A 13,489-nucleotide genomic window follows, 5' to 3' on the forward strand; every position below is an offset into this window, starting at 1 on the left:
GTCCTTTCTGTGACTCTGGAAATAGAATTTCACTGTTACTCATCATGATTTGCTCACTTAATAGATACACAGATGCGATCAGCAAATATGAATCTGTCATGAAAACAGAGCCAAGTGTTTCCGAATATACAATTCGTTCAAAAGAAAGGATTTGCCACTGCTTTTCTAAGGTAACAGTTGACTTGCTCCCAGAAATGTAAAAACTTAACATATGGAATAGCAGCCATAAATCTTTTTTCACATTTACTTTTAGGATGAGAAACCTGTTGAAGCTATTCGAGTGTGTTCTGAAGTTTTAAATACGGAACCTGACAATGTGAATGCTCTGAAAGATCGAGCAGAGGCTTATTTAATAGAAGAAATGTATGATGAAGGTAAATCTTTAAGGAATTTGATTTGCAATATCTAAAATTTATGTATATGAAAATTAGCTCATGTTTAACATCCTGTTGTTTAGAACAAATTTACCAGAGTACAAGAAAATTTTGACAATTTTAGAAAACTGGCTGAGAACTTTAAAATTATTCTTCCTTAGTAGAACTTGAAGAAATACCATGAAAGGAAAAAGTTCTGTTGAAACCAGTTCAGTAGGATATAAAAATAAAAATTTTTTAGATTTTCTTTGTTGTAGATAAGTTAGAAAAGATAAATAACAAAATACAAAATTTTAATTATAGCTTTCATATCATCCAGCGGTAATCACTGTTAATTTTGGATTTATATCTTTTAGACTTTTTTTTATTCATATATATTAGTATATATTCTATGCATGTATATGCCTATATACATATTCCATGCATATACACAGTATACATATTATACATCCAGCCTACAGATGTATGTCCTATAATCCTAAATATAAAATGATCTTCTGTGACCCCCCTAAGCTATTTAATAACAGTATGATAGCTGCTTACCCTACTTTAAGTTGAAATAACAGAGGTTCCTGTTAGATCTTGTAAGGACCTTGAATAAAGGCAGTGCCCTGTTTTTGGAAGAAAACTAAGGCATATACAGTAATATATATTTTTTTGAAAACAAGACTTTCTTCATGTGACAGTATACTATGAACATTTAAATGAGATGGTTTCTAAAAGAAGTGAACCTTATATCTCTTATTGCAAAGTTTTTATTTCAAATCAGGTAAGTCATTTTAAATTGAAAACAGTGAAACTTGTTTTGTGGTATCCTTTTTGTTTCTCAGTTTGGTGCTGAATATTTATTTAATAAAAGAGTGTGTGGCTATTAAAATAATATGTATTAAATATTAATGACATGAAAAATAGTCATAGTATAAGTTAGTAATCATGGAAAAATTTTAAATACAACAAGAATGCACCTGCAACAATGATAAAACCTGTCCTAAGAAGGAGATAACTACACTTACAATTAGTTTGTAGTACTCTTTTTTAAGGCAAACTGATGATTCACTTTTTCTGCTTTCTACAATTTGACTAGAATCTTGCTCCTAAGTGGTTTCCTGGGAACGATGACAACTCTGATTACTACTTTTTGTGTGACATCTTTATAGTATAGTCCTTGAGGTCTGATTGAGGCTTGAAATGTATGCAATCAATCTAAGTTTTAATATTCATAAGAATGTTTCAATAAGGCAGGTTATCTCCATGGAAGAGCCCGTTAGCATACTTGTTTTTTTTCACTTTTGAGCTATTGTGTCTACTCAGTGAGATGGCTCTACTCTAGGTTTTGTATTCCAGTTAGTTTTGGGAACTCTTCATCAAAAGTACTTTTGTCATCTATATATAAACCTTCAGCTCTAATTGTGAAGATAGAGAAGCTGCAGAGTATAAAAAGCTTAGTTATTTAAAAAAAGTTAAATTGTGTAGCCCATTAAATATAATTTGAAAAATGCCTTTGTAACTTGAATCTTTTTTTTTAGGGAAACTTGACAGCTTAGTTCTTAAAGAAAATGATGCTTAATACTAATGTATAGCTTGGTCTTTAAAGCCTGTTTTTTTTTTTTAATTTCCAAATGATCAAAAGCGTAAAGTGTTTAGAAAAGTATTAAGGAAAATAAAATAGGGAAGGAGGTTCCAGGTGTGGGACAAGCTGTATGTAGCTGGTACAGAAGCCCAGAGGCGAGGATGAAAGGGTCCTTTGCCTTCCCCCAGGTGACAGGCACCCTGGAGCAGGACAGAGGGTGAGTGTGGATAGATGGAAGTAGACCATAGACAGGTTTTTGTGTGGGCATTGTATTTGCCATTTAACAAGACTGATTACCCAAGACAAACAAGTGTGACCTCAAATAGTAAAGTGGCTTCTTTAAAAGAGAAAGAAAAAAAACCCTACAAATTTCTTAACCATCTTAGGTAGAAAACAGACTAAGTACACAGAACAAGGCCTATATTCCAGTGCTTTGAACACAGTTGGTGATATTTCTTAATTGTTGAAAGAGAAATTATAGCATGAGATGTAAAATTTTATAATCCAATGGTAACTGGAATTGTTTATTTAGCACTATTATCTCTTTTCCACTAAAAATTTCAATAAACACATTTATAGAGAACATTGATATATCAAATTCATTTAGAGTGTAGGCCACACATCATGTCCCTGTGTATAGAATTAAACATAGTTTGTCTCATCACTATTCAAATCAGCTTAAAATATAATGGCTAGGCTTGCCCTCAGAATTCAATGTCAGAATGTGGTCTACTGTAAGAAGTACTGATGGAAGTTTGATTTTAAATTGTTCAGCCCTCTTTAATGTCAGACAGAGCTTACAGTTTTCTTCTACTTCTGTGATGGTAATTAGGCTCTAAATGTTTTTGGATAAAACTTGCCCTTTGTTGTTTAAGGATGAATATGTATAAAACAGTGGTAGAAGACTTTTGATTTTCATTATATTATGACAGTTCACAGGAGGTAAACATTTCCTTCAACATTTTATTGAGAAATTTCACATATAGAGAGAATTTTAGTGAACATTCATGTCCTCACCCTCTAGATTCTAAAATTAACATTTTACTATGTTTTATCACACTTATCTGTTTATCCCTTGATCCATCCATTAGTTCATCTTTTTTTAGATACCTTTCAAAAAAAAATTGTCAACTTTAATTTACTTTCCCCCAAATACTTCAACTTATATATTATTAACTAGAATTTGTTTACTGTTTTACTTTTTTTGGGGAAGGGGTATTTTTAGATACAATGAAATGCACAAATTTTAGATATACCAATTTGGGTTCTAATACCTGTGCAACCTGTTAAAGAGAAAAAAACATTCATGGCATTTGTAAAAGATCTTATGGAAGACTTTATTCAAGGGAGATGGGAGGAGTATCATGATAGATACAGGGAACATGGCAGCGGGGTCTTGTAGCGAGAGATTGGGCCCAACTCGGACTCCAACAAGGACAAGTGGGGAATTATAACCAAGGAGCAACGTGGTGGGGAGAAGATGGAAAATGACTAAGAAAACGTCAGGGAAAAGGGGGATTCTTGCTAGAAGGACTCAACTGAACTCTTGCTTAAGGTAGCCCTGGACAGGGGATGAGGAATTTGATCAGATATCAAGTTCAAATTTGGTCAAATACCAGGGTTGGGGGTTTTAGATGAATGGACTTGGCAGGATTCTTGCTCAAACTGGATTCTACAAGGATAGAGAGAAAAGCCCAAGATTCTTCTTAGTCAGAACTGAGAGGAAGCTGACCAAAGTTTTGATCAAAAGAGTGAGTCTGTCAAACCCAAACTCCTAGGAAATCTAAGTGTTACATTACCCTCTTGTCCCTTACCAGTCAGTACCCATCTCGCCGCCCAGAGGCAGCCACTGGTCTGATTTCCTCCATCATAGCTTAGTTTTGCCAATTCTTCCTATCAACAGAACCATATGGCAGCTGACCCTTGAACAACACGGGTATGAACTGTGGGTCCACTTATATGCGGATTTTTTTCAGTAAATACTGTAAATGTATTTTCTCTTATGATTTTCTTAATAATTTAATAAGTTTTTCTCTAGCTTACTTTGTTGTTATATTTGTGGTACATATAACGTACCAAATATCAGTCGACTATATGATTAAGGCTTCCAATCAACCTTATAGGCTATTTATAGTTAAGTTATTGGGGAGTCAAAAGTTATACATGGATTTTGGAGTGTGTGGGGGAGGGGGTCGGGGTCGGTGCCCCTGACCCCTGTGTTGCTCAAGGGTCAGCTATGAGTATGTCCTCTGTTGTATAAGGCATCTTTTATTCAGCATGGTTTTGAGATTTATTCATGTTATTACATGCATCGGTAATTCATTCCTTTTTATTGCTGAAGAGCAGAAGTTGGCAAACTTTTTCTGTAAAGGGCCCAGAGTAAAACCTACAGGCTCTATGCACCACAGTCTGTATTGCTGCTACTCAGCTCTGCCACTGCTGTGCAAGAGCAGCCTTAGACAGTTACAAACGGACATGATGTGCTCTAATAAAACTTTAAAAACGGCTGTGGGCTGGAAGCACTGTTATTTCTTGTCCACTATGAAAGAGGGAAAGGCGTTCAGTATTTCACTGTAATCTTATCCCTGAAGAGCATTCTTTTTTGTGACTATAGCACTTTGTCCATTCTCATAGAAATGGACACCTGGGCTGGTTATGAAAAAAGCTGCTATGAACATTATTCTGCAGGGCCTTTTCAGAAAGACTTTCATTTAGTTTGTGTCAGTGTCTAGAAGTGGAATTGCTGAGGCACAGGGTAAGGTGCATGCTTAGTTTTTAAAGAAACTACTAGGCCCTTTTCTAAAAAGCAATTTATATTTTATACTCCCACCAATAAAGTCTGTGAGAGTGCCAGTTGCTTTATATCCTTGCAGACATTTGGTGTTGTCACTTTTTTTAATTTTATACAGTTTGATGTGTAGCATCTCGTGGCTTTGATACGTGTTTTTGATGACTAAGGTTGTTGAATACTTTTTCATATTCTGCTTGTATATTCAAATATCTTCATTTGTGACATGTTCAGATATTTACCTACTTAACAAAATGTGTTGTTTCTTTTTGTTATTGAGTTATAGAAGTTTTGTATATATTTGTATTTTTCTCCTTTATTCTGTTAATGTAAATTACACTGACATTTCTAAGGTTAAATCAAGCTTGAATTATTAGAATAAACCCTTCTTGGACATGATGTATTATCCTTTTCAGGATATTGCTGGATTTGATTTGCTAATATTTGTTCATGAAGGATATTGCTCTGTAACTTCTTCTTTTACATTATCTTTGTCAGATTTTAGTGTTAAGGTTGTGCTGGAATCAACAGTTAGAAATTGTTCCCTTCTCTATTTTCTGGGAGAGTTGTGTTTAGTGTTTTTCCTCTTTCAAGTTTGAGAGAATTCACCAGTAAAATCATCTTGGCCCTGGAGATTTCTTAGTATGAAGGTTTTTGATGATGAACTCAGTTTCTTTTATCAATTATAGGCCTATTCAGATTTTCTGTTTCATCTTTGTTAGTTTATGTAACTTGTGTCTTTCAAGGAATTTGTTCATTTCATCTACACTGTTGAATCTGTTGGCGTGAAATTTATAATATATTATTCTCTTACTAGATCGGAAGTGATTATTCCTCTTTTCATTTCTGATAGTGATAATTTGTATCTTCTATTTTTCCTCTTGATCAATGCAGCTAGAGTTCAGTCAAAATTGTTGGTCTTAAAGTACCTGCTTATGGATTTCTTAATGTTTTCTATGATTTTTCTCTATTATTTTATTGATTTCTTCTCTTCTTTCCTCTGACTTACTTTGGGTGTACTTTGTGCATTTCTTGCTTCTTAAGGTTGAACGCTCATTGATTTTAGGCCTTTTTTATTTTTAATATAAGCATTTAAAGCTGCACTACTCACATTTTGTTTTATTTTCATTATCAACACACTGAAATGTATTCTAATTTCTCTTCTTTTTCTTTGATGCATGGATTATTTAGATGTATTTTAATTTTCAAATATTTGGTGGTTTCTTGGTTACCTGATTATTGATTTCTAATTTAATTCCATTGTAGTCAGAGAACATAATCTATGATTTTCTTTCTTTTAAATTTATTTAGATTTGTTTTCTTTTACATTTATGTAGACTGGTTTTGTAGTTCAGGATGGTATCTGTCTTGCTGAATATCCTATGTGTACTTGAAAATAATGCGTATTCTGTTAGTTTTCCCCTCAGTTACTGAGAGGAGAGAGCTGTTAAAATCTTTAATTACCTGCTGTGGAAATTGCAGACTTTCCTGTCTTTCCCTTTAATAGTGTCTACGTTTCCTTTGCACATCTGAAGTTCAGCTCTCAGCAGCCTGCACATTTATGACTGTTATGTTCTCCTGATGGACACCTCTTCCTCATGCTCCCCCTCCTACCAATTCCAGAAGGGAGAATTGCAATATTCTTAGAAAATCCTGAGGAAAAATGATTGTTAACCCAGACTTTTAAATATAGCAAACTATTTACGGTATTTTTAAAATTAATTTCTTGGAAATTTTTAGTGTTGTGGGATCTCCATGGAAAGCCTGCTGCTTGATTAGGAGGTAACTTTTTGACAACTTTTTCTATGCCACTATTTCTATTTAGATTTTCTCTCTTGTGGATTTAGTTTGAGTTACTCTTTTGAGTTTTCAAATTTATTTGCACAAAATTTAGTGAAATAGTCTCATTTTCATTTTTTTGTTTTTATGGTTATTTCTCAGTTGTTTGAATTTGAGCTTGCTTGCTTCCTTTGGTTGATTAGGTTAGGTGTTCACAGATTTTTGCCAAGAAATAAGGCTTTTTACTTATCAGTTCTGTTTCAACTTGTTTTTGTCCTACAGTTCTTTCCTAATTTTGAATCATGATTACTTAATTTTTCTCCTTTAATTTTTATTGAACCATTAAGTCTATAAATTATCCTGTTAACACTGCTTGAGCTGTGTCTTATTGGTTCTGAAAACTAATGTTTTCATTATTTTCTAGATATTTTGCAATATTTCTTTTTCTTTAAGAGTTAGAGAGTTTAACTTATTTTAGGTGGGAAACTTATTTTCTGATTTATTATTTCTTGCGTTATAACATTGTGATCAGAGAATGTTTTTATTTTAGTACTTCCATTTTTTTGAATTTATTACTGGTTTCTTTTTTTACCTGAAATGGCTGACTTCATGAGTCATAGAGATTTGAAAGTAGGTGAATGCTTGTTTCCGGGCGAGTCTGACTGACATATCAATCAAATCTACCTTCTAGTGTGGTCTTCCTTTTCTTACCTGTTTTTTTTGTCCATTTGATCTGTTATGAACAGAAAGGTAAGTCTCCCTCATTAAGTCTCTCCTAATATCGCTTATAATTGCTTTATAAATGTTGACGTTGTTTTATTTGATGCACAGCATTATGTTCATGATTTTTAGCCTTGAACATTATAAGCTCCCCCCCTTTTGGTGTTTAATATTTTTTACCTCAATTCGAATTATGTGATGTTAATTTAAGATGTGAACCAAACTTATATTTGCCTGGTGAATGTGAACCAAACTTATATTTGCCTGGTGAACCTTTGACCATACGTTTTTTAAAATTGAATTTATTAGGGTGACATTGGTTAATACAATTATATTGGTTTCAAGTGTACAATTCTATAATACATCATCTATATATTGCATTGTGTTCACAACCCATATATTTGACCCCCTTTACTCTCTTTTATTCTCAACTTTTTGGAATCACTTTAAGTGTGTCTTTTACATAGAATTAGGTTTTGCTTTGTGATCCAATACGAAATTCTTTTAAATAGGAGAGTTAAGCACATTTATATTTATTCATATGACAGATGTGTTTGGTCTGAGTTCTGGCATTCTGTTCTGCTGAGAATTTTTGCTATTTGGCTTCCATTATTTTGTGTACCATTTTGATATATAGGAAGGTTTATGTATTTTATTCTTGGTTATCTTTATAGTTTTGTTAACGTAGCCCTCTTTCTTTGGGCAATATCTGTTAGTTTTCTGCAGTGAGGGACAAATTATTATAGCATGTTTATTTCTCTTCTTTTCCTTTACCACTTAATAATTGTTAATCAGTTTCTCTCTTGTATTTGCCTTTGGCCTATCAGTGTGTGATGTTTTCTGATTGCTTTGATTTCTTCAGCTGTACTTGGTGGGAACTAATGAACTAACTTTTTCATTTTCTCGCTCCTTTCTTCTCCCATTTTTTGTTAGCTGTATGCCTTTTGTCTTGTCTGGGCATACATACTACTCTATCACTACAACTCCGTTTTGTTTTAGTCTTGGTTCTACATTAAATATATTCAATGTGTCCTAGCCCTCTTTTGGCTGTGGTTTCTTTAGTATTCTCTTGGCGAGTTCATCCTATAGTAGTTTCCTCGAGGGTCTCCTGGGAAAAGTTTTTCCTGATTTCTTCGATCTTTAAAGCTGTTTATACCTTTTATACTGGAAGGATGGTTTGGCTAGATAATAAAATCCTTTGTTCATAAATTTTCTGTATGTCTTGAAGTTACTGTTCCATTCTTTTCGGGCACTGAATATTGCTATGGAAAATCTGGGGCCGGTTTTTTTTCCCCCCCCTGGCATCCAAACATCCCTTATTTTTCAAGTGCGCTAATTACTAGGATATATGTTAAAGTCGATCATGCACATGTATGCCCTTTGAATAGATTTATTTTAGGAAAGTTTTCTTTAATCTGTTTTGTTCTGTTGGTTTGGTTTTCTGCTTCAAAGGTCTAATTATGTATAAGTTGTATTCTCTTTGCTTGTCATCTATAGGTACAATTTTTTTCCTAGTCTTTTTTAAACACTCTGTTTTCATTCCATTTTGTTGGGTCCTTATTTTTCCCCCATGTACTTCTTCTCTTTTGTCCTCCTTCATTTCATCTTCACTTCGGTGATAATTTTTGTCCTTATTTTTCTTGAGTTTTGACTACTCACATTTTTTTTCCCCCCAGATTTAAGACTTTTATTTCTTTTCACCTCCAAGCAAGCCTGCATGGTTGAGGTTCGACGCTCCCCTTCCTGTCCCCAAAGCCCCTACCGTTTACAATAAGAAGAAACATTTACTTTCACTCTACAGCTTAGAGAGTGCCTATGCTTTGGTGGCTGACTTGTAATGAGTCCATGAGTCCGAGTGTGGGCAGAAGGGTCGGTGGCATTGATCCACCTGGGCATCCAGTAATGGGTCTTGACGACTCACATTTTTGTCTCCTCGTTTTACTATCTGTTTGCTGAGTTCTTATTCTGCTTTGTGATTACTCTTAATAGAGGTGATTGAATTAAGTTTTAATGATTCGTGCCATGATGTTTGCTCAGAATTGTCACATATTGTTTGGCTATTGTTCTCCTGATGCAAGTTCATCGGGTAAGTTTTGGTGCACTTTTCCTGTTTTAATTTAAAATTATCTTTGAATTGATGCTGTGCCATTAAAAAGTGTTACTCATCACAGAATAACTTGAATTACCCTTTCCTAGTTACCTGTGGGAAAGACCTTTGGGGGTATGAAAAGGGCGCTGGGGACACGGCGTCTTCTGTACTTCACACTTGCAATACTCTCTGCCTCACTGTTTCCACATTCTGCTTCCTGCTAAAATGGCCTTTCTGTATAGCCCTGCCCTCTGCTTCTCTGAACTAAACTGTGTCCTAGAGGTCGTCTGCTGCCAGCCCTGCTGCCCCCCTGCCCACTTCCTTTGCTACACCAAAGGGGTGTATCTTTTGCAATTCAGGGTGAGGCCCTCACCTTCAGAGAGCACATAGTTGCTGAGTTTCCTGAGAAGCGCTGCCCTGTTATTCTCAGGGCTGTTCTTTTCACTTACTGTAGTCTCTTCTTTTCCTGTCTTCTCTACTAAGGTCTATGCTGTGTCTCCACCATGTCCACTCTAGATGTCATGATTCTTGGAATGTGCAAAAGATACAGGAGTCCATACTCATGGAAAATGTATTTTGCCGACATTTCCTGGGATCTCTTGCCATTGGGCCTTTTTCACTATTTGCTTCCCCCCCCCATTTTGGATTCATGGCTGATACTAGCTAATTTTAGCAGCCCGTGTACAGTTTCGTTGTTTTGCTGAAAATGGAGCTCCCCTGCCCCCTTTTACCTTGTTTTGTTTTGTATGATATTCAGGATGAGAAAATTGGTGTTCCATGGGCATATTTATCTTGAAAGTTTGAAGTACTATTTAAAAGGCTCTTTAAGGTCCTTGTATTGTACGAGGATAGACTTTTAGGGGAATAGGGCGGAAGCTGGGAAGAGCTGTTATAAAACTATTACAGCTATTCAGGTGCATTAATTATGGACTGAATCACAGTGGTAATTGTGGAAATGGTGAGAAGTAGTTAAATTCTGTTGAAGGGAAGCTGATTTGGGATTTGATAATGGATTGGTGGTGTAAGAGAGAAAGGGCAGTCATTTGCAACTGTGCGTATCTGTCATTTAAATGCTTCTCTGTATTGGCGAGCTCACTGCAGAGTTCTCGTGGGTAGGACCCGGTCACAGGAAGACTTCCCCTACGGCACTTGCCATCTTGCCCAGTTGCCAAAATAAGCAGGGCTTTACTCATTTTACTCTTACTTCTCAGGTGGAGCCCTTTGGTGTATTTAAATTCTGGATGGAACTGCTTTTCCTTTGTTTGTTCCAGGTCTGTTCTAGAGGTCTTGAGTGCCTGTGGGCCCAGTTCTGCATCTCCTCCCGGTCCCGGAAGTTGTATCAGGGGCCTGCCAGAAGCACATCTTTCATTCTGTTGGTTCTGGGTCCCCGGTGAGGCCCAGCCATTCTTCAGTCATCCCACAGACTATCCTGATGGGTGCCTTAAAGCTACGCTGGCGTGCTAAGCTGAGGATCCTTGGCAGCCAAGAATGGCTTCCAAATCTGCAAGGGCCTCTTTCAATGTATATGTGGATTGTGGCCCTTTCTACTTGGAAACCCATTATTATTATTTCTACTTGGAAATTCATTATTAATATCCCATTTGCAGTCTCTCTTCCAGAAACTTATCAAAATTCTTGTCTGCTGTGTTTAGTGCTGCCGTGGTTATATTTTTGTCATTTTCGTGGGATAGTGGGGTGGAGGGCTGGCTAACTCCTGTTTATCATCCACACTGCCATCTTGATCTGGTTGTTTGCTCCTTAAGAACTGAGTGAGGGGAATACAGAAGAGAAACTTTGGGGAGGAGAAAATGTTTTAGATTCAGAGTTTATAAAGTGAATTAGCTAATATGTACTGTACTGTTCGCTCAGGGCCTTAATGTTTCTGGCTTAGTCTACTTTTCACAGCTGCTCAGTGTGGTATGAGATAAACATAACTGGGTATCATTTTTTATTTTGAAGATACCCCTTGGAGAGTGGAATCTGAAATACAATTAAAAATTATCTATGTAGTTTATGTCCATGGGAAGTCTTATATCATCCATATTGAGTTTCTAGTTAGTTACCTGTGAATTTAGGAAACCTATAATTTTATATTTTTTCTATATGGAAAAAATGTATCTACCTTAAGTTTTAATATAGGAATATAGAAGACAGGTTTGTGGGAGATACCCTGAAGATTTAAAACATGTTTTGAATGTAGAGTTTGCATAAGTAGCAAAATTACATGCATTGAAACATTTTCCCCTTGGATTAAATTCCTTCAAAATACGTTTCCTACTAGGCTGTGATATCAAGTGCTATGGGTATTCAAAGTTAAACCTCACTACTATTTATTATGGGTTTGTGTACTAAATTGCAAAGGTATTTTACGTTGTCACTATGGGTTGGGTGACATTAATATTTAATATTAATGCATTGAGGCAGGAATTAGGATAAAACTTAGGCCCTCCCCCACCCCCATGGACCAATGGTAGCGTTGGTTTGGTTTTCTATATAGTAGTGGCTAACTACGTGTGTTGATCTTATCCCAATACCTTTCTCATTTTAATCTGCCCAAGGTGCCTTCCTAAACCCTTTCCAGGATTAGTAACTGCAATTTTGCTATGGGAAAAGACAGCTCTGGATAACACCTCTGAACACTAACGTCTCTGAACATTCAGAGATGTTATCCAGAGAATGTCTTTTCCCATAATGAAATGCATTTTCATAAAAACTAAAATTTGAACCCAACAATCCATTATTTGAAATGTCTGTCCAGGGAGGACCTTGAGAAAAATTTGTGTTGGTGGATGGGACTTAGCATATAGTTGTACTCAGGGCTAAGATTTATTCCAGAAAAGATACAAGGTCAGATCAACAGAGGGAGAAAGCCCATGGGGTAAAATTTAGAGGATAACAGGTGGAAGATTCCAAGCATCTCTTTCTGTGAAACCATATAGCACAAGCTAATTCTTCAAAACATGTGAAGTGCTGTCTACCAGGGAAGCTTGTTAGAGACCCAGTTTTTTATTGGGCACTGGTGTCGTGGGTACCTCCTGCCTAGTTCATACCAAAATTCCAGACTTCCAGAAGGAAAGAAGACATTTAGCATAAACTACGTTTTTTGTACAGTTTTCAGCATTCTTACCAGGGAATGTTGGGAACACTCCTAAAATCCAGCTTGCCAGCAGACCTTTCTAAAGGTAACAGTCTCAGGCCTGCTGTGTTCACTCTTTCCTGCATGACATTAGAGATCCAGATGCCTTGTATTTTCTAAATATTTAAAAAAAGAGATACAATATGGATTGGTTTCAGACTTCCCATACTAGGACTTTATGTATGGTTTTCTGTTTTGACTGATACTTAAAAAATCAGGTTGTAATAGTCTGTGTTGGAATCTGTGGGTGACTCAGTGATTTTGATTGCTAGTGGTTTCTCTTGCTCCCTTTCTAAGCCTCTAATTCTTCTGTGCTATGGACCTGTAGCTGACCATGCAGATTTTCTTTGCCATTATTTTCCTGGGTAACAATCATTTTATTCTTACTGATGGTAAGATTGCTTTGTATGAAGTGCTGATACTCAAACACCTGAAAGGTGTGAGAATAATGTGGGAGGGTGGGCAAGTAAACAAATAGCAGTGAATTGTACTGACTGGGAGTGATAAGCTACTGAATTCCTCCTTAGGTATGCCTTTTGTAAGTTTGTACAAAATTACAGAGGTGGTCTCACTTAGGCCCAGAGCAGTCGTGTGGCAAACGAGTGAAGGGGCTGCGGGGTGGTGTCTTCAGTATCAATGTTGCAGGATAAGTAAAGGTTACAAGTTGTAATTCCTCTTAACAGCATTATCTTAAACATATTTTGACAGCTATTCAGGATTATGAAACTGCTCAGGAACACAATGAAAATGATCAGCAGATTCGGGAAGGTCTAGAGAAAGCACAAAGACTATTGAAACAGTCGCAGAAACGAGATTATTATAAAATCTTGGGAGTAAAAAGGTGAATTATTAATTTAAAATTTACATTGTTACTTTTAATCAACTGTTTTAAAGCTAATCATTGCTCCTCATTTTTCTCTCTCGGGTTCATTTCCTTTCCTTATGTAATTTCACTCATAGATTAAACTAACAGTTTTATCTTATTTTGCATGTTACAATTTTGATAAGAGACTAGAAATGCAACAATGGAGAA

The 13,489-nt window shown here is 35.9% G+C and overlaps 1 protein-coding gene across 1 annotated transcript in view; it reads left to right on the forward strand.

Moving 5' to 3' along the window:
* Window positions 1–13,489, forward strand: part of DNAJC3 (DnaJ heat shock protein family (Hsp40) member C3) — a 65,347-nt gene that overhangs the window by 45,539 nt on the left and 6,319 nt on the right. The window contains exons 8-10 of the mRNA XM_033104222.1: window positions 65–170; window positions 254–374; window positions 13,165–13,297. Of these exons, the coding sequence (XP_032960113.1) occupies window positions 65–170; window positions 254–374; window positions 13,165–13,297 (360 nt within the window). The remainder of the gene's footprint in view (window positions 1–64; window positions 171–253; window positions 375–13,164; window positions 13,298–13,489) is intronic.

Source organism: Rhinolophus ferrumequinum, chromosome 4 (assembly GCF_004115265.2).
Source record: "Rhinolophus ferrumequinum isolate MPI-CBG mRhiFer1 chromosome 4, mRhiFer1_v1.p, whole genome shotgun sequence".
NCBI classification, from domain to species: domain Eukaryota; kingdom Metazoa; phylum Chordata; class Mammalia; order Chiroptera; family Rhinolophidae; genus Rhinolophus; species Rhinolophus ferrumequinum.